The 22155-nt window shown below is 44.9% G+C and overlaps 2 protein-coding genes across 2 annotated transcripts; one reads left to right on the forward strand and one right to left on the reverse strand.

The window, feature by feature from the left end:
• The first annotated feature begins 363 nt into the window (after positions 1-363).
• nmnat2 (nicotinamide nucleotide adenylyltransferase 2) lies at positions 364-9091 on the forward strand. The gene is made up of 11 exons (XM_076973586.1): positions 364-706; positions 2655-2743; positions 3351-3418; positions 3596-3674; positions 4030-4153; positions 4262-4342; positions 4706-4750; positions 5075-5151; positions 5466-5567; positions 6021-6088; positions 6448-9091. Exons 1-11 carry the CDS (start codon positions 622-624, stop codon positions 6548-6550), a joined length of 921 nt encoding a protein of 306 aa, XP_076829701.1. The 5' UTR covers positions 364-621; the 3' UTR covers positions 6551-9091.
• lamc2 (laminin, gamma 2) lies at positions 9088-22138 on the reverse strand. Its single transcript, XM_076973584.1, has 22 exons — positions 21927-22138; positions 20577-20753; positions 20087-20210; positions 19897-19988; positions 19678-19809; positions 19383-19572; positions 18616-18728; positions 18129-18344; positions 17745-17918; positions 17181-17414; positions 16943-17079; positions 15747-15900; positions 15152-15357; positions 14694-14773; positions 13530-13667; positions 12920-13064; positions 12296-12445; positions 12011-12122; positions 11308-11501; positions 10554-10712; positions 10256-10355; positions 9088-9917 (listed from the first exon to the last, which is right to left on the reverse strand). Exons 1-22 carry the CDS (start codon positions 21988-21990, stop codon positions 9664-9666), a joined length of 3345 nt encoding a protein of 1114 aa, XP_076829699.1. The 5' UTR covers positions 21991-22138; the 3' UTR covers positions 9088-9663.
• Positions 22139-22155: the final 17 nt, after the last annotated feature.

The raw sequence follows: 22155 nt of genomic DNA on the forward strand, positions 1-22155 counted from the left end.
CTAACTAAAATGAACGTCGTTACTCTGAGGTTAATACGTAACAACCTTAAACTAGTTAATTACCAATTAATAGGCCTGGGTTGAAGTTGCCAAGACAGTTATTACTTCCTTACTGTAAACTTTACTGGTTTAGGAGAAACCCCAAAAATGACATGAAACTGTAGCGTGTTCTTCACATAACGCCGAGCTCTGTGGAGGAGGCAACATCACAATTTAGGATGAATACAAACCTTTCCTGTGTGAGACCAGATTACACGCTCCATATAAATCAACAAAACAGTACAGACGCGGAATCCAGACATGTAACGCACTCATATGCCCTATAAACATCCATCCGTTTATAGGGCAACATCTCCGCTTAGGTTCGATCCAAGCTGACCTTAGACTCTTTTTATTTCAGAATATTCATTTTCATAATGTGGAAAGGCCGACTCCGTGTCTTTAGGTGGAGTCTGTCCCTTTAAAACAGATAGCCCGTTATTGTGACGCTCTGCGTCTGGCTGAGGAGACGACGGACACTGCAGGCGCAGACGACCGAACCTCGCCTTTCTCTGCGATCTCACCAGAACAAAACAAAAAGGCCGTGTCGCATGTGAGAGGAGATACGGACCCACAACTACAATGACGGAGACCACCAAAACGCACGTTATTTTACTGTCATGTGGAAGTTTTAACCCCATCACAAAGGGACATATTCATATGTTCGGTAAGCATTATTTTTGTTTGTTTCAACCTCGAGTGACTGTGCGGCTTCGACCAGCCCACTAGATAACCTTAATTGTAATTTTAACAGTAAAAGTTGGATGTTTGTGCGATTTCAAGTGATGTTAACCGTAATAAGTACGGCAGGATAGGTTGTTTGTGAGCGCTTGCGGAATCGCTGTCCATGGCGAGGTGCTGAAATGGGCGAGGGCCGATGACATACTAAATAATTCAGTCAAGTTAAGCGGATGCGGTTTTGCGCAGCAACAGATTTGTAAAACGAAAGATTAAAACGTTATCCGTCCTTTCGTGTAGCTATAACTATAACTGACATTACACATTTTCATAAACAGTGTAGTCTGTTATTGCCTGATGACATGTCAGGCTACAAAATTCGTTGTGTACGTAGTTAAATAGGTTGGTATGGCTATGGCTTACATAAAAGAAACATGTCCTGTTTTTATGTTATCTGTTAAGAATTTGTGCCTAGTGTTCATCTCGAACCGATCTTCTATTGGGCGTATTTGTTAATGAGAGTTACAAATCTTTCTAAAATACCCATCATTGTGAGAAAAGTGACGCACAGACGTAATTGTTCATTTAATAATACTCGATTAAAGTATGGTAATTGTATGCCTTTCTGAATTCTAAACGAAAAGGGGGACAGTGATATAAGGGGGGAAACCGTGTGAGCTGACTCACCGAGATGAAAGTGGTTTTAAACCAGAAACCTCTGGGAGCATGTGCAGTAGACCACGTGCACCAGCCTGCCTCAAGTAGGTCCGAGTAGCGTAATTAGTGTAGGTTACAGAACTCGCGAATCAGTGTCCTACAAGTTATAAGTTATGAATAAATTAATTAATTTAAACAATTATAACAAGTTTGCAAGTCCTTAAATATTCACAAAGAAAAAATTGTCATGAAAATCTGTTAACATTCATTTAAATTTAGGTTAAATGAGTCTGACCTGAAAACGATTCCTCAGCAATTTAAAGTCTTTCAGCAGTTTAAAGTAATTCTCTCACATTACATTTGTTCACTCTGTACAAATGTTCACGCTTGGTTTTAGTCCTTATAACTGTAAAGAGAGAAAAGGTCTTTCCATGGAATTGGGCAGGTCAGGGGCTGGTGATAGGTCTTGTGCAGTATTTCAGTGAGGAGCAGATATCAATAGTGTTAGATAAGAGCTGCCTGTCTCACAACTGACACTGACTTTTCTCTGACCTATTTTCCAAGCCTTTGACTGCTGTATGCTTTCTGTAGAGGTAGAACAGCTTTGTGTCAGCACTGCACTCACTGGGGAAAAGTGTTAAAGTAGAGCAACGTAATATGAATATGGCACTTTTAGAAATCAAATTTAAATTGTTACGGGTTCAACTGGATCAATTTGTTCAGTTATCTTATTCATATTAACACACAATGTCAAATAACCGTAGATAGCCTTAGATCTCACAAAACGGAAATTTGTAAGCTATATTATTCACAATCTATATAAAATAAATTTTCTTATTGCCGTTGTTCTACAGATCATCTTTCATATGATCTGCACAAACACATCTTCCTTTATCTCAGGAGGGTATCCTGTTTCTTTGCCTAACCCCCTCCCCCTCAAAATGAGACCACATTACAAAAACTGCTTTACAAAGACAGCACATTAAATAAAATGATTCTCTGGTGTGAAAGCCATAAACCTGTGATGAACAGGATCATAAACTTGTGAGGGAGAGATGGTTGTGAGGCAGAGATGTGCTGCTCATCGTGAGGGAGAATTTTAAGAAACAGTTGTGTATATAATTTAATTTCACCTTCCCTGCCTATCTTTATTCTCCAAGCGCTACGTCATTTACTTCTATGGTGCTGCGTGGTAATTCAGATTATATAAAAAACACATTCACTGACCCAGTGCTGTTTGAGGCATCTGTAACTGTCATGTGGCCATATGTGATCTGCAGAAAAAGCCAGAGAGTATCTGCATAAGACTGGGAGATTCATCGTGATCGGGGGGATCATCTCACCCGTACATGACTCTTATGGCAAACCGGTAAGCCATTTTTTTCCAACTGCCTTGTAGCTATGAAGACTACACTTGAAACTTGGAATTGAACAATGGACAATGGACTCAGACGTGGCTATTAGAATGAACGGTGGTTGGTTGGAGACGCAGCTAACGTGAAGGTGGACGATCTGAAACGTCTGCGTTCCTGCCGTATTTACTCCTGTCGTGACCACATGGGTCAAATGTGTGGACACACGTGGAGAACGAGGCGTGGCTGGGTACCAGTGAGCAGTGTGGTGCGTGCAAACCGCACGTCACTGCTAATAAAGTGTCCTTGTCCAAGTGTCCTCTGTAGTGAATGGAAAACTGGCCTGCTTTCCTGCTCTCTTTCCCACTGCCAACAACACAAATGAATACAAAATGTTTATAAAACACAGATGCCATCAATTGTTAACTTTGTTATATCAATAATATATTCCAAACAATAAGGTGATATTAATGTGTAGTGTTCTGAACTGTAGAACATTTGGAAAGTGTCAATTGTTTTACTGGTTACTTGGAAAATTCATGTGCTTATATATTATATGTGCTTATATTTATAATTTGCATTGGAAACTTTTGTGTGGAAATTTGTGTTTCCTGTTTTTGCCAGGGCCTCGTGCCTAGCAGACATCGCCTCACCATGTGTCAGTTGGCAGTTCAGTCCTCTGATTGGATCAGGTAACTGTCAGTCAGTCACAACACTTCTCAATCGGATGTAATTAGTACAACATTTGTGTCAAACCCGCAGGGTTTTTTTTTTTTTGTATAATTCCTGTTAAGTTCCCCTGTAGTTCTAGATAGAGCATGACAGGAGCTGGAACAGAACAGGGCTAAGAACAGTGCTTGCCTTCACAGGGTGGACCCTTGGGAGTGTTATCAGGACACCTGGCAGACGACCTGCAGTGTCCTAGAACACCACCGAGATCTCATGAAGGTCTAAAGCACTCCACTCAGACCAACCGCTAACACGGACCACTAACACTAACACCAGCCTCTTAAACCTCTAAAGCCAACCACTTAAATCACCCAGTAACACCAGTTACTAGAACCAAGCGTTAACACTAACAGAGTGAAAGCACACCTGCCAACACAAACCTGTTACACTAATCATTAATATTATCCAGTAATACTAGCCAAATTCAACAACCCATTAGCCATTATTAACATCAATTACTAACTCCACTAACCAACCACCTGTAAAATCTGCATTGTCAAGCTTTTAAATTCATATCTAAAATTCTAATTCTCAGTTTAAACATTGAATATTGTGTTGTTGTGCTTCCTCACAGAGAGTGACAGGATGTATTCTATCAAACGTGAACTCTCCCTCCACAACTCCTGTGATTGGCCAGCCCCAGAACACCACCTCCCCCATCTACCAGAACCGCAACACAGTGGACAAGCCCACAGCCAGTCCGAGTCTTCTCTGAGCTTCTCCACGCAGTCACGTTTGATGTTAGTTGTCTGATGTGTGTGACATAAAGATCTAATATGTCTCACTCACTCTCTGTCTCCATGTAGTTAAGCTTTGGGGCAAGATGAGTGAGGGTCTGGGCAAAATCTGCTGTGTACGCCCACATGTGGAGCACTTCACCTTTGTGGGTGGGTACCAGAGGTCCATTTCACTCTAGACCTGCAGTACACACTTCACCCACACACACACACACACACACACAAACACACACAGATCTTTCCATTGTCTTCATTATTGACTTTGACATAAGCCATAGAATGAAACACTACTCCTTATTCTAGAGTCAGCTTTCATGCTCAGTTTGATATGTGTTCAGATATTAATGTCATTGAAGACATTAAAGGCTTGTTGGAGTCTCCCTGTCACCCTGACTCAACAACTGTCTTCACGTCTGCATTATTAATAAGCATTTTGGACAATAGTACATTTCCATGACCAGCCTAAGTTCCAATATATCAGCCATGATGTCTAAGGACTCTTTGTTCAAACAGATGAGAACGCCAACCTGGGCACGGCGGTGCGCTACGAGGAGATTGGTGAGTACACGGATCCACGTTGTTCTGACTTGTACTGTGGGTTCTTCACCGCCACATGGTGTCACAGTGAGTCAGCGGCAGGCGCTCTAAGTTCGTCCAGACACACACGTCCATTTCTCCTGCGGACACGCACTTCAAACAGCAACAGATGAGAGGATAACGCACCGAAGAGTCTTTGGCATCGGCAGAGTGCATGTGGCATTTATTAGCATGTTTCCTGCAGGCAGTGCTGTGCTCTTTTGTTGGGTTAAATGAATATTGAATTCTTCTTCATTTCATAAGCTGCTGTGCAGTGCTGGTCTAATATGTGCTGTGTCTGTTCAGAGCTTCGCATCCTGCTCCTGTGTGGCAGTGACCTGTTAGAGTCCTTCTGCATTCCTGGTCTGTGGAATGAAAGTGATGTAAGTCTGTCTGTTGCTCTCTGTCTGTCTCTCTCTCTCTCTCTCACATGCACACATGCACATACAAATAGAAAAAAAAACTATCACAAAGTTTCAAAAACAATTTAGTGCAACAGATAATTAATGGGGTTGGATTTAAGACCATGTATCAGCTGTGCATTGTATGGTATCAGCAGGGCTATTTTCTATGATGCAGTCTACCATGTTCCTTACAGGTACCTTTGTAATACTACTGTCAATCTGCAAACCTGAGTCTGTCCTAAGCTGTTCATGTTTTTGTGTGTGTGTGTGTGTGTGTGTGTGTTCATTTGCAGATGGAGGTGATTGTGGGAGATTTTGGGATAGTGGTGGTGCCACGTGACAGAGCTGACACTGAACGGATAATGAATCACTCCTCCATCCTCCGCAAGTACAAGGTGGTAACCGCATCTTTAAAATATGCTCAATTCTTTTAAATATGCCCCATTCATTTGAATATTCTACATCCATTAGAATATTCTACATTCTTTTGAATATGCTCAATTCTTTTAAATATGCCCCATCCATTTGAATATGCTCCATCCTATTAAATTTTCTCCATCATTTTGAATACGCTCCATCGTTTTGAATGTGAAGACTCTCTGAATGTCCTGGATTGGTCGTCTTTGTCTCTCTGAATGTCCTGGATTGGTCATCTTTGTCTCTCTGAATGTCCTGGATTGGTCGTCTTTGTCTCTCTGAATGTCCTTGATTGGTCATCTTTGTCTCTCTGAATGTCCTGAATTGGTCGTCTTTGTCTCTTAGCTTGTCCTGCTGTACTCACTGATGGAGCAAATTGATTGTGGCTTCAGTGCAGAGCTTGTTAACCAGCCCAACCTTCATTATTACAGGAAAACATCATTGTAGTGAAGGACGACCTCAACCATCCGATGTCAATTGTCAGTTCAACAAAGAGCAGGTAAGAGATTACATGCAACACTGTATCATCTTAAGAACACACATAGTGTAAACTAGAGACCAAGAGCATAAAAGTCAGATCACGAGAATGAACTTGAATCAGGACTACAATCACAGATCTGATGTAAACCCTCAGGTCAGGAGCAGCATCTATATCTAATCCATGTGTAGTCCAATGGTATGACACAGTACTGTAGATGTGTAGATTAGGTCTGGCCAGCCCTGCAGGACGTATTCGTTTGGCACTGTTGGCACTGTTAAACTGTCCATGTCCACGCTGTAACCCAATACTCTTTATTTAGACTCCACGAGTCTCTGTCCATGTCCACGCTGTAACCCAATACTCTCACTTCCCTGCAGACTGGCTCTCCAGCATGGAGACGGTCATGTCGTGGACTACCTGTGTCAGCCGGTGATTGACTACATCTTGCAGACTCAACTGTACATCAACGCCTCTGGATAGGAGAGGCCACGCCCCCAGCCACACCCCCCAGCCACACCCCCCCCAACCTGCCCTGTCGGTCTCCCCCTGTGTGATTAACAGAATAGTCCTCCCACACCACTGCTGATTTCTTGTAGAGGAGCATAACCTACCTGTCGTCCCTCCTACCTGTATCATAGTGACTTGTCAGGCCAATGGTTGTGCAGCATCGTGCCAAAGAGAGATGCCATCCACCAATGGGAAGCGAGCGAATGGGTCAGGTGGGCAAAGTGATCCAGTGAGGTGAGTGAAAGGGAGAAGGGGAAATAGGAGCAGGAAGAGGAAGAGAGAGGGAGCGAGAGAGCTCTGTTTGACCCGCTGTAATATTGGCCTTGCTGTTGATTTCATACTGTCTGTTCTTCTAACTGCATGCCTAGAGGTTTTGTTTTTACCGCATGAGTGCTTGAATGGCCTCATAGACTGTAGTCTGCTGTGACAGTGTTTGCAAAAGTCAAAACAACTGCTCAGACGCATCATCTCATCTCTCACTTCCTTTTCTATTTAGAATAGAACAAAGAAACTTTGCGTTAATTCCTGCGACTGCATACTGTGCGACGCTGCACGATCTTCAGCGTGCATTTATCATTTGAGCGTATGGGTGCACATTAAAAATGACGTTTCCTTTGCTTACATGCCCAACACTTTGCACACAGCTGGTTTCACTTGCCAGAGGAATAAGACGCTATTAACGTTTATTTATTGATCAATTTTTTTTAGTAAGCCAGTCACTGCCATTACACTTTATACGTTTACGCTGCCAGGTTTGTTACGACTCGGTGGTTTAGGCTGGGAGTCCGTGGCAGGCTCTTCTCCTGTTTGGATCCAGATTGAACACTTTCAGCCTTAGAATGTGAAACTGATTGGATGAATGTGTCACATTTTGAACCAGGGCGTCGAGTGTAAAAAGGGACACGTGCGTGCGCTGTATTGTCAAGACGCAACTGCCAGTTTATAAACAAAATGATAGGGACGATAAACACGCTTTGAGGCTACTGCAAAATTGTTTGATGAACCACAATTAAGGTGAACTACAAGTCCAGATATTGTATATTACAATAAAAATATTGCTGAGAATAAAATTACGCTTTCATCACACACTAATATTGTGTATTTAGAACTGACACAGCAAGCTATATTTTTGGTTATATTTGTACACTGTGCGCTCAGTCTGTTGACACTGAACACATTATTGTGTTATTGGTAATGACTGGAGGTCATATCATGAGGAACTGGAGGAACTATGAGAAAAATGAAACAAAGGTCATAACCGTGACTGATATGGTTACATCAAAATGTGTTTTAAATTTTTTTAATTTATTTTAACTTTATTTTACCAGGAAATATCCCAATGAGATTGAAAATCTCTTTTTCAAGGGAGGCCTGGCCAAAAGATAATATACCTAAACCCATTTTAAGGCTGAAGCTCATTAATCACATTAAATCATATGGTAGTTGACTGAGGAGGTCTTGGTTGGGTTCTGTTCAGCCTCTAGTTTTGTTGAACAGGTGCTTGTTTTGTATGTTCATTTGGTGGAAATGACCTTTTAAATGTTTGATAACACGCATAGAATGAAGTGAAACACAACATGAAAAATTAATTGAACTTCCTGACTGTGAACAATGACGGTTCCTATAGTTCTATACTGCTAAACAATGTTTCTGACCTACAATGTGATAATATCGAAATATGTCCACACTGTGTTTCACATTTCATGCTTTTAGTGAATCTCAACATTTAGTTGTTAACATGCCATAAAATGAATCAAATCTACATAATCCTAGATGAGTACATTTAAGAGTTCACGCTGTTAACACGTTTTGCAAGCTTACAGACTCTTTCAACACATCACCAGTGTTTTAATGTAGCTGTGTGATCATTAGTGTAGCTAAGTGCTCATTACGTGGCACAACAGAGTTACAGTACCAAACGCAAAAGCCCATGAAGGAAATCTCGCACAATTTCAAAACGCTTGCAGTTACAACCTTTCACCGCCTCTAATTCACTGTGTATAATACAAAACTCGGAGTCAAAACAGATATGACATAGACCTGTGGCCGCATCCCGATCATCGGGTGTGGTTTAGGAATCCTGGCCTTCAATATTACCTCTACAATCCACAAAGCTTCCTGCAAAGATCTATGCCTTACCACACAGGCCAGAGGATCAGTTCCACTTGTTTTCTTTGTACATGACAAAGTTTTCATTTTGTTGCTGTATTCAGTTGCTTTTTAAAGCTTGATTCCAGATATGGGTTGCTTTTTAATCTACTGGTATATATAAGGTTAAATGAATACAGAGGCATGTAAGAAAAAATAGTATTTGATTTTGTTCTCAGACCTGTCATTTGTGTTGAGTAATTGTTTATATTGGCAAGAATGCAAGAAGCTGATTACGTACAGCTTGGGTGCATCATGGAAACATAAGGATTCAACACTGAATGTCCATATTTAACTCGAAGGCAACTTTTGCTCTGTTCAGCAGTGGATATAATATTTAGTTTAATAAAAACCATCAAACAGTTAGTTGTGCTTTTTTATTCCTTGTCAGGAGTGTTTTATAAGAACGCATAATAAATACTGAAGGTTTCAGTGATTTCCATCACTATATGATTCATCAAACTCTGCTTCATTATTCGTGTAAAAAAATGAACATCTTTGGTTATCACAACAAAGGTCCAGGACTGATTATCATCATAATGTCACAGTCGTGTTTTTTTCACAAAGATGTAAAAAAAAAAATATGAATGAAAATAATGAAATGATTAAGGCCTCACTCAAGGCCACACGTACCACAAGCGCCCACAAACATGTTGCAAAGGAACAGTTGTGTTGAAAAGTGTCATTAGTCTGTGTGGCCTTGGGTTCTGCGTAACAAATGTAAAGTGTTGTTTGTGTGTTTGTGTGACCTTGCGTAACAAACCTGTTTAAGTGCAAGTGCTGCTCTAGACTCCTAGTCCTAAGCCTAAGCCTAACCTAAACCTTAATCCTAGCCTTAAACCTAAACCTAAACCCTAGCCTTAAACCTAACCTAGTCCTAACCCTAAGCCTAACCTAAACCTAAAGCCTAGCCTTAACCCTAGCCCTGACACTCAACACTAAGGTCTTTCAATAGGTGCTGTGTTGTAGCAGCCGTCTGGGATGTGGTTGTGAATGTCCTCCAGGTTGGCTATGTCATCCAGGATGGTGTCGATGTCTCTGAGCATGCGTGCAATGGCGGCTGTCTGCTGGGCTTCTCTGTCCCCGAGCTCACGGAGTCTGGGCTTTAAGTCCTGCTCCACACGCCTGCGACTCTCGGACACGGCCCTCTCCAGATCCGCCATCCTCTTCTCGTCCACTCTGCCTGGTTCTCCTGGAGAAAGCATGGTGATTTCAGGTCAAATTAAGGGTCAATGCAGTTCAAATGTAAACCTCATCACAATACTACAGTCACATTTTAACTTCCATGATGAAGATTGAATGGCAAGTTAGTAACTGTGAAGTTGCTTGATATGCAACCTTGCGACTAAAATCTAAAACTAATTGAATTCATTTCTGTTTTTTGCAATTTTTTTGTCAAAGGAATTGTCAAAAAGATTACGTAATTTCAAAGTGACTACAGGTAGTGAACTGGGCGAAAACGCAAACAAATTTCAGAACAAGTCCACATATTGCAGTAAGGTTGGTCATCAGATGGGTTTCCAGACTCACCAAGCAAACCCAGAAGGTCATTAACGGTCTTTAAAGTGGCTCCGACAGCATCTTTGGTGTGCTTTGCTTTGTTGAATGCTTCATTGGCCTCCTGATTAACCTGAAGAGGAAGAAACAAACGTCTTTGTGATGAGGAGTTCCACGGGACTGTGTGTGTGTGTGTGTGTGTGTGTGTGTGTGTGTGTGTGTGTGTGTGTGTGTGTGTGTGTGTGTGTGTGTGTGTGTGTGTGTGTGTGTGTGTGTGTGTGTGTGTGTGTGTGTGTGTGTGTGTGTGTGTGTGTGTGTGTGTGTGTGATACCTCGCCAGCCAGCTTTCTCTCTCGGTCTGCGTTCTTTTTCTCTTTGGTCAGTTTCTTCATGGTGGAGTCTGCCTGTGTCTTAAGTTCTTCCAAACCTCCCCTCAGTGTGGTGGCTGTGTTCAGAACATCAAAGGACGGTGGAAGGGAGCCAGACATTGTCTGAGGAGACACACAGAGGGGCTCTTCAGCTCATTCCCAGTGAGTTTGCATCTTGCTGTTCACTTCCACGATGAATCAGCAGATTTTTCTTTTCAGCGACACACTAATCGAGGGGGTTTTTGAGAGTGCAGGAACCGAGATGAAGTCTAAAGCTACACTGCAAAGGGAAAGACTAATGCTAAGTGCTCCTGTAGCTCCAGGTGTTAAGGTCAGTGATGTCCAGGTGCTAAGGTTACAAATGTCCAGGTGCTAAGGTTAGTAACGTCCAGGTGTTACGGTCAGTGATGTCCAGGTGTTAAGGTTTGTAATGTCCAGGTGTTAAGGTCAGTGATGTCCAGGTGCTAAGGTTAGTAACATCCAGGTGTTAAGATTTGTAATGTCCAGGTGCTAAGGTTTATAACATCCAGGTTCTAAGGTTAGTAACGTCCAGGGGTTAAGGTTAGTAACGTCCAGGTGTTAAGGTCAGTGATGTTCAGATGTTAAGGTTAGTGTTGTCCAGATGTTAAGGTTAGTGATGTCCAGATGTTAAGGTTATTGATGTTCAGGTGCTAAGGACTGTCCAACAGCTTGGATTCCAGAACAGAGCTTCTCTTACCTCCACTTTGTTCAGGGTGCTCTTCAGCTTGTCGAGGGCATCCAGAGCATCGCTGTAGTCGCTGAGCTGGTCCAGAACGGCCTGAGTCCTGTCATTGCTGGCTGTGGCCTGCTGAATGGTGCCATTGATGATGGGGAGCTTTTTGAGGGCCTCATCAGCCAAAGCCTTACTACTGCTGATCTGCCCTTCAAACCCTAGACAGGTTCAACAGACCAACAAGAACATCAATAACAATGCTCCTGCTATGACTATTAATACTACTAATACTACTGCCATCACTATAAATACTACTAATACTACTGCTATCACTCTTAATACTACTAATACTACTGCCATCACTACAAATACTACTAATGCTCCTGTTATGACTATTAATACTACTAATGCTCCTGATATCACTATTAATACATCTAATACTACTGCCATCACTATTATAATTTATCAACTATTATAATAATAAAATGCTAAAACAAAATAAAGTATAACATAAAATACCCTTGTCATGTGGACTATTCATATACTATAATATAGAAGTCATTTTATATGTATTTTACAAAACATCTCTGTGCTCCAGTTGTACCCAATGTTGTTACTGACATTTGGGTCAGACTGTGTGCTGAGATCTGAACCAGACTGCACTGATCTCTAACCTCTAACCTGTGAACCAGCCTGTGCTGACCCCTAAATCGGGCCGTTTGCTGACCTCTGAGTTTGTCCAGTGCCTGGTCCACGTTGTCCAGCTGGCTGAGGACCTGCAGAGACCCCTCCGCCTCAGCCTGGGCAGCAATGGCCCGGTTCAGCAGCTTCTCCTGGGCCTTACAGAGCACAGCAGCACGTGTTATTCAGCACAGTTCTATCCCTGGTTTGGGAAGACCAATCTAATACTGACAACTAAACCAAACCAAACCAACACAGCCTCTTGCTGATCAAATATGGCGGCAACTGCATAATCTTTATGTGAGCATAATCTGTAGGGATTTTACTGTACCTGCTGAACCGTTTTGAAGACATTCATCAAGTCTTCGGCTTCCCTCTGATCAGCCAGAACCTCCGTCTGCAGTTCCTGGTAACTGGTTTCATTATTCGCCAGTAAATCCCTCAGGCCATCCAGTGTGGTGACCAAGCTGCTTATATCCTTCTGATGACAGAGAGTTGGGTAAGAATTCTGACACACATCTCATTAAAATGCACACGAAACTACCATACATACTGACACAAACACAACAGATGCTCTCTCTCTCTCTCCCTCTCTCCCTCCATCTCACTCACACACACACACACACACACACACACACACACACAAGGGAACTGCTCCAAACTTCTCCCTCTCCCTTGACACTGATTCTCACGTTTCTGCTGACTCATGCTCTTAATCACAATATTTAATTTCAGGGCTCTGCCGCTCTCTGGATCTTAATACCGCTATCATACCAAAGCTGTACATATGATGACACACATGCCGTGTTATTATGAGTGATGACTAACACACGTCAACAGACATCAGTCACACTAAAAGAGCAATACACAACGCATCCACTTATGCACTGTATCCAAGAACATACTGTATGATCTATACCTGAAATCAAAACCAACATAAATCACAGCTCAGCACCTTGGGAGGCTTGGGAAGGTTGTTCTCCAGGTCAGAGATCTGGTTCAGGGCGTCTTCTGCTGCACGGCTCTCCACCCCGGCCTGGGTGCTCAGGCGACCGGCCTGCTTCTGCATGCCCTCCACCAGCGCCACGTCACGCTCATACCTGCCACAGTGCCCATTAGTCTTAGCATCTCCCACACGTGATGGTGGTTGTAATGTGGACTGCACACAGTGTATCTGTATGGTATCTGTGCGGGTGTAATGTAGACTGCACACAGTGTATCTGTATGGTATCTGTGCGGGTGTAATGTGGACTGTACACAGTGTATCTGTATGGTATCTGTGCGGGTGTAATGTGAACTGCACACAGTGTATCTGTATGGTATCTGTGCGGGTGTAATGTGGACTGTACACAGTGTATCTGTATGGTATCTGTGCGGGTGTAATGTGGACTGTACACAGTGTATCTGTATGGTATCTGTGCGGGTGTAATGTGAACTGCACACAGTGTATCTGTATGGTATCTGTGCGAGTGTAATGTGGACTGTACACAGTGTATTTGTATGGTATCTGTGCGGGTGTAATGTGGATCGGGTGGCCCACTAGTGCCGGGCTTTGGAGTACTCACTGGTTTTTGAGGTCGTTGATTTGTTCTCGGACTCGGTTCTCCCCGCTGACAACGGAGCGCGTGCGTGCCAAGGCGTTCTCCGCCTGCAGGACGGCGCTGTTGGCCAAGAGCTCCACAGCTGCTGCTTGTTCCTGGTGCCTGGTAAGATAAAGGGGCAAAGATCAGTTGCAACCATCTAACTCTAACCCCCAACCCCAACCCTAACTCTAACCCCAACCCTAACTCTAACCCCCAACCCCAACCCTAACTCTAACCCCAACCCTAACTCTAACCTCCAACCCCAACCCTAACTCTAACCTCCAACCCCAACCCTAACTCTAGCCCCTAACCCTAACCTTAAACCTAACCCCCAACCCTAACTCTAACCCCCCAACTCCAACCCTAACTCTATCCCCCAACTCCAACCCCAACCCCAACCCTAACTCTAACCCCAACCCTAACTCTAACCTCCAACCCCAACCCTAACTCTAACCTCCAACCCCAACCCTAACTCTAGCCCCTAACCCTAACCTTAAACCTAACCCCCAACCCTAACTCTAACCCCCCAACTCCAACCCTAACTCTAACCCCCAACCCCAACCCCAACCCTAACTCTAACCTCCAACCCCAACCCTAACTCTAACCTCCAACCCCAACCCTAACTCTAACCTCCAACCCCAACCCTAACTCTAACCCCCAACCCCAAACCTAACTCTAACCTCCAACCCCAACCCTAACTCTAGCCCCTAACCCTAACCTTAAACCTAACCCCCAACCCTAACTCTAACCCCCCAACTCCAACCCTAACTCTATCCCCCAACTCCAACCCTAACCCTAACTCTAACTCTAACCCCAACACTAACTCTAACTACCAAAACTAACTCATCTAACCGCCAGTGATACCAAAAATGATACATAAAATATACATTATGTTGTGAATCAAGGCAATGCTCTGCACAGGTGTAATGTGCTGGTTTATCTGTAGGCTATGAAGACTATTCTGCTACATGCAGCACTGTCACAGTGTTCATAAAAGCTTACACATACACAGAGAGACGAGGACAGAGGGAATAAAGGACTGAAAGACAGGGGAACTGGACAGATGTCCAGAAGGGTGCACACATTTACAAGGACACTCGTCATACACACGTCTGTGCCAAAGGGAAGGAGAGACGCTCCACTCACCGCTCAGCCATATCTGTGGCTTTCTGAACCAAACTGGCCATCGTGCTGGTGCCGGCCTCCACGTCCCCTAAAGGCAGCTCCTGACAGAGGAATACAGTGGAGTCAAAAACATGGTTCCAGGAGGATCGCACAGCCGTAGTTTGTGAGTGCTGTCTGGGGCTCAGCGTGACGCTGGAAGCTCGCAGTTCTATGGCACTTGATGACTGGATACACACTTGTGAAAAGAGGCCCACTGAATCTAAAAGAAGCATGCTGGTGCTGGGTCTAGTGGTTCTGTATGTGTTCAGGTTGGCCATGGGGATTCCTGGGAGCTCTACGGTGGCTTATAAGGGGTGTCTGGATGCTTTGTTTTGATGAGAGGTGGAACATGACTAAAAAGAGTCTGAGAAACATTCATCTAGGTCAGCAGATCAAGACAAGGAACCGGAAACTGAACGGGAGGATTCTACAACACTCACAGCTGCATCGATGTTCTGCTTAGCCTTTTGGAGGTTCTTTCTGATATCACTGATGAGTTTCTGGACCTCAGCCACTTCTTCCTTGTTCTGACGGTCCTGCTGCATGATGGTCTTCACAGTCCTGGACACGTCCTGAATTTTACCCTCTTCCTTTCTCTGAGAGCTGCCAATAGCTGACAGTTTGTCCTGAAGTCTCGCCTCCGCATCTGAGGGACACACAAAGTGTTGCATGTAGGAAACAGAGGTGTGAATATATACAGTATGTGTATATGGCCCTTATACCAGTGTACTGGGATGTTATGTAATTAACTGACACATGAATGGAGTCCAAAAAGTATATTCTACCCTGTGCAGTGTAATCCACACATGAAATTCAGTGTAATTGCTATGCTGTGATGTCCATACTGTAATCTATCAAGTCAAGTGCAGTGTGATTTACTGCCCCCCTGCAGTGAAGTGTGATCTACCCCCTCACTGATTCAGATGTAATAATCAGATGACACATGACTCATTACATTAGAACATGGAGAACTCCATGTCCCTAGAAGCCCCCAGTCCTGCGGGCCTGGAGCTCGATATAGAGGAGCTGCATTACCAGTGAGAGCATCTGCCTTGTTCTTCATGGACTGCACCATTTCCTCTGCAGTGCGAACGGCTCTCTCCACAGCGGCGGTGACGGGAACATCTCCACTCCCCACACTGTTGAAAAGGGCCTCCAACTCCTGGAGTTTCTGCGTATACTTCTCAATCTGCCCATAAAACAACAATAACTCACAGTAAAAAAAAAACCCATGATCTGGTGGGGTTCTTGGTTTTAGTGTTTCGTATTAGTTAAGCTGCTCTCTGGGGGAGGAGGCCTGACGTCGGCTCCTGCATGCAGTGGTACTCGTCACTGCTGCACGCTGATATCTGGGCTAGTGCCATGTTTGCTCCACCCACACATCCACACAAGCTCCTGAGGAGTCTGCAGCTACGTCACTCTCCACCCTAAACTCCACTGCAGCTGGCGTTGAGCCCGAGATCCAAGTCCACTTTCATCAGCTTTAGACTCTCAAAGCAGCTTTTATGTGACAATAAAACATCAGAACTTTATTTCTATTTTGAATTTTAGGTTCACATCCAAGGAGTCTAATTGTGTTTTGATTATAAGTAACATGAACTTACTTTCTTAGTTTTCCATCCGTGAGCTGTCATACCTTCAGCACAACTAACACTGAGTGGGTGACTGAACCAAACTAGGACTGAACCAGGCCAGGACTGGACCAAACCAAGACTGAACCAGGCCAGGATTGGACCAAACCAAGACTGAACCAGGCCAGGATTGGACCAAACCAAGACTGAATCAGGCCAGGACTGGACCAAACCAAGACTCGTGTCACTGAGACCGACACAAATCATCAAGCAGCAGGCAGAGGCTCGGGCCCTCACCGAGCTCATTAGACCTTCCTCCTCAGACCTATCGACCTGCCCCAGGTCCCCCTGGCAGGTCCCCAATGTAAAACGGGTGTTTGGAAGCCCCAAAGTGGGCACTATTCTCTTATTCCTGCAATGTGTCTTAGACTAATATGTTAGATTAATATGTTAGATCAGTGCTTTAGACTAACGTGTTAGACTAGTGTTTTAGACTAATGCACTAGAACAGTGTTTTAGACTAATGCACTAGAACAGTGTTTTAGACTAATGTGTTAGACAAGTGTTTTACATGTTGGAGAGGTCGTTAGAACCGTGTTTAAATCTGAATGTTCTCAGACATGTGCTGGATGGATCACTCCGAGTCGCAGGTGGGCCTACCTGACTCCTGATGGGGCTGAAGCAGGACGGACACTCCTCGCGTTCACACTTGTGTCCGTGGAAACCGTCCTTACAGCGGCACTGTCCCAGGGGACTACAGGACCGAGACACCGAGCCCCGCACGTCACACCTACACGCTGCAGAGAGAAGGGAGGAGCAGAGGGACACGTCGTCAGCGTCGGCCCGTCCAGGCGCCTGGTCCCGAGCTGGTTCGCGGCCCAGTGGGGGTGTGCGTTACCCTGGCACGCGTCTGCCTCTTTGCGGTGGTGGAATCCCTCCGTGCATTTCTCACATCTGGAGCCTGTGGTGTTGTTCACACACTTCAGACACTCTCCTGTGATGCTGTCGCAGTTTCCCGTAGCGACTGGGTCCAGGTGCCCGTTACACTGGCAGCGCTGGCACGGTCGTACCATGCCTCTCTCTCCCAGGGGGTCACCATAGAAACCGTTGTCACATTGCTGGCAGTTGGAGCCTATCATTAGCAAAGGAAAATGGGTCATTATTACTGCATCCCATAATACTCACACATCCAGACCTCTCCATCCCATAATACTCATACATTCAGACCCCTCCATCCCATAACGCTCACACATCCAGACCTCTCCATCCCGTAATACTCATACATCCAGACCCCTCCATCCCATAATGCTCACACATCCAGACCTCTCCATCCCGTAATACTCATACATTCAGACCCCTCCGTCCCATAACGCTCACAAATCCAGACCTCCCCATCCCATTAACGCATCATGAATTAATGGAACCACACAGTCTGCTAGCGGTGTGACATCATGTGACTCACCTGTGGTCCCAGGTGGGCAGCTGCACCTCACGTCCAGCGTGCCAGGTGTAACAATGCAGGAAGAACCCAGAGGACACGGGCACCTCAGGCAGGAGCCAGGGCGCCGTGGGTCACTGTAGAAGCCCACAGCACAAGCCCGACTCACGGGTGTCTCATCAGCTGAGTAGCAGTCTCCTGGGAAGAGTGCACAGAAAGATCTTTCTCTTTACTTCACTGTGCAGGCCACTCGGAATGGAATAGGACCATATAGGACAGATATAGCACAAGAAGCATTATAGAGCATTATAGAGGCTTATGGAGAATTATGTAGCATTATAGGGCATTACAGCACAAAATGTGTCAAAGCAAATGCCCTTAAATGATAAGAGTTTTGTGATGACTAACCTGTTGCTGGATCACAGCTTCCTCCCTGACATGTGCAAGGCTCACAGGGGCTTCGGGGCCCTTGGTCAGGGAATCGTCTCTTATGACCTGCAACACAGCGCTCACAGAACTGGCCTTCGTAACCCTCTGGACAGCGGCACTTCTTCACCCAGCCTGCAGGGGCGCCAGAGCCCACCCGAGCCGAAACCAGAGTGACGTCGTCTAAATACCCACGTCCTGAGTTCCAAACATGAGCGAGACAAAACAGTTAGTTTGACTTACAAAAGCAGACCACACCTCTGTGTTTAAGACAGCTGCCCTGATTGGAGGAGAGCTCGTTATTGTGACTGCACACTACAGGATGTTTGGCTTCATTATCTGCATCATTTGGGTCTCATGAACTACTCAGTGGCTTCTCCAAGACCCAGAGGAAGTCGGAGCTCCTTGCAACGGTTTGGTGGGTATTTTTATAACTTTAACACTAAAGAACCTCTGCGGTGACGCTTACCCTCTTCTCCAAACGTGGCCCGGATCTTGATGGCTGTGATGTTGCTCAGAAGCGTCTGGAACTCTGCAGCTGACAGCTGAGGCTTCCATTTACTGCTGGGTTGCTCATCCAGTCTAGAAAGTAAATCGCAGTATATCCATGTACAGACGGGATTCATACGTTACACATACTACAAATCCTGTTAAAACTCAAGTGGGAGGGGATTTTAGCGTGTTGTCAGTTTTTTGCAGGTGTTATGATAAGGATTAGGAAATAAATCCGTTGTATCCGTTGCATGGGATTATCAAGGCTCTTGCATAAGGCCGGGTTTATGAGAGGAGACAATCTCATGTTTTCATTCTCAAACAGTGCCAGCTATGAAATGCTTGTTCATCTGTCAGCCGTCTGTCGGAACTGCGTGTCCTCTCCACGAGACTAAAGCGACTGTGCTGATGCTCGTGTCTTTACTCAAGATTTAAAGCTCGCAGTTCGCCAGCGCTGCCACTGACAGGTCCGCCACATCTGCACCGGACCAGCGTTTTCAACAGTGCTTTGGCAGTTACATCCTGTGCTTGTTCTGATCCGCTGAGCAGATGCATCGTCAGCACTGCGTCCCTGTGGCAGTGACGGCAGCTCTCGACTGGGACGCTGCTTCAGAACCGGCTGTGCTGCATGCTTACGGGAACGTGATATAACGCAGACGTGTAGGAGGAAACATCTGAATGCTGAATAAGGATGCAGACTGTGGCCCAGTGTGTAGACTGTGGTGTATGGCCACTGAGACGTACCTGAAGGAGTAGGTGACTTTCTTTCCACAGGGTACAACAGTCCTGAGGTCCCCCAGTGATGCGGAAACTGTCAGGCCGTTGCCCTCTAACATCACGTCAGAGGTGGAGGGGTGGCGGACACCTCTGTCCAGACGGAGGGAGAATGTGAACATCTGGCCGTAGCTCAGGGCCTGGTTCCCCAGGAACGCAGCTGAACACGACAGAGGGAAAGAGTTCAGACGTTTCTTCCTGCAAATGTTCATGGGGTTTGCTCGTATTTTGGGTAGGATAACAACAGACGTAGGACAGATCGAACCTGGAGCAGACAGGTAAACCGGCAGCACGTCTTTAGAGATGACCTCAACGTCTCTATGTGTGGGGGACCAGCGGAAGTGCACCGTGGATGGGTTCACCATACGAGCAGTGACGGTCCGCCATCCATCCGTCCCTGATGATTCATGGGAAAATTCACTACTTCTTCACAAATGACTCATCGCGCAGTTTCATTCACACAGAAACGGGCCGCCTGACCCACCTCGATCAAAGGTTGAGGTGATGTTGTAAATCGAGTAGCCGTGTGCCGGAGAGCATTCTTCTGAATGTCCGTAACATAAACAAGTTGTTTGCCTGAAGAAAAAGTTTGTTCTGTCAAGCACATCGAGTTCCAACATGGATAGAGGACTCCGAGATGGCGGCAGTAAACGTGAGAATGTCCGTCTGCTTACCTGGGCTGCCCACACCCTCGGGCAGTGACTGGAGACCCATTGGTACACTGGTCACACCTGGCCCCCTGCACGTGCTGCTTACACACACACTGCCCCTCACTATTACAGCCTGGGCCTTCAGCACCTAAACAAATTCATGGGAAACCGTTGACAGATCCCCTCTCCGGTGGGGGACTGGGGTTCAAATCCCATCAGGGCAAGCGCTCTATACCAATAAATGTCCTTGTGCAAGACTCCCGATACTACATACGTAGTACAGGTCTGCAATACGTTACATCTGTAAGATGCTTGAAACTGTAAAACAACCTGGATAAAAGTGTCTGCTGAGTTCAGTAAATGTAGAAGATTCTGGCAATTTCAAAGGTACTAAACGGAAACTACTTATTTCACAATGAAATTCTGTATGATTATTTAACTCCATACAAATTGCTTATTTAGAATATCCTGTTATTGCAGGATATTCAATAGAAGGTTCCTCCTCAGTCCTTACCTAAGGAGTTGCAGTAACAGGGCAAGCAGCGCTCTCCTGCCCTCTGGTGGTAGTATCCTTCCTTGCAGCTCTCGCAATGCCTTCCTTCTGTGTTCTCTTGGCAGCTCTCACAGCGCAGGCCCAACGAGTCCCGCACACAGTACAGCGCCTTCCCGTTACACGCGCAGCGCGCAGATGCTGCAAACACAACAGCTTTGGTTAGATATACAAGAATCAAGACGGGATCCTACTCGCTCTGAAAGCTAGATTTTTACATGTGAGTGTAAAATTAGCAGCCAAATCTGCAAACAAATGGATCTTTAATTACATGCGCGTAATCGCTATGTCGGTGTTTAACCACACCCCGGGGACACCTGCATTCCTCCAGGATCAGGTAATGCCATAGAACTACCCAAAACATCAAAACGAAGACAACACACCCATGTTCTACTAGGGTCATTTTCAAAGGAAGATAACCGCAACTGCTTCCCCTTTAGCCAGTCCCCCCCCCCCCTCACTTTCAGTCAACAGATTTATTCTGAGGGAAAGACATGTTTTTGTGCATGCCCTTCACCACAAGTCTTATCCAGAGCTCCAACGGACATGATTATATACAGACTTCATGCCCTCAGGGCAGACGACACACTGCTCTTACTAATGAACACACACTAATGAACACAGGTTGGGTGGCAAAGGTTGCAGATTGTAATCAAACAGCTGCTTTGTGATCTCTGTGGCACCAACTGGTTGCCAATACGCTTTGTACTTTCGCCTGACTGCTGAGCTATCTGAGGAATAAACTTTGAGGTCTTCTAAGGTTAGGAGATCTATGACAGCAAACGAACACGCTTTTAATCGGTTATAAACGACAGTAAACTCAGTAGTATCCGAATTATAAACGATCACATTACTTCAGCATACGACATATGAAAAGGGTTAAACTGTAACTGTATAGAACATTTATTATACAAAAACAAACAAAAAATCTAACTAAGCTTAATTTCTTATACATAGAGTACATTTCGAAAGATCACTAACTCCGGTAATACGCATGATTGAACTTGTCAAGTAATTATCAAACCATTTATCAATACCCTCAGGAGGTGAATAAATTGGTCTGGGAATACATTTCTTTATTAATCGAGAGTATGTTTCCCAGGGACTGAACTAAGAATCATTGGCCTAACACTGCTAACATTGGTCTAAAGAAAACATATAAAGCACAAGGTCCCCAAAGGTACCAGCGCGTCCCCTTAGCGCAACACACATTACACCTGTTGCCTAAAATCATTATTTAGCAGCTAAATAAAATAGTTTCAATATACACCAGCCTATTTGGATGTACGACAATGTAACCAAAATCGCACTTACATTCATACGCTCGGATGGGATACCAGACATAAACTGCGCACAGAAAGATCCAGCTGATCTTCATTTTTCAGACAAGTTAAAAGTAAAAGTTATCCCTCTCTCGTTTGATGAGACCTGCAGCGACAGACGGAGTCCGTTTAGTTCTGCTCAAGACTCCTCGGTGCGCGCATTTAAAACCTCTCACTTTATCCAGCAAGCGCCGACACGCCACGCGTGTTTTCTCATCTGT

This window comes from Brachyhypopomus gauderio, chromosome 14 (genome assembly GCF_052324685.1).
Source record: "Brachyhypopomus gauderio isolate BG-103 chromosome 14, BGAUD_0.2, whole genome shotgun sequence".
Lineage (NCBI taxonomy): Eukaryota > Metazoa > Chordata > Actinopteri > Gymnotiformes > Hypopomidae > Brachyhypopomus > Brachyhypopomus gauderio.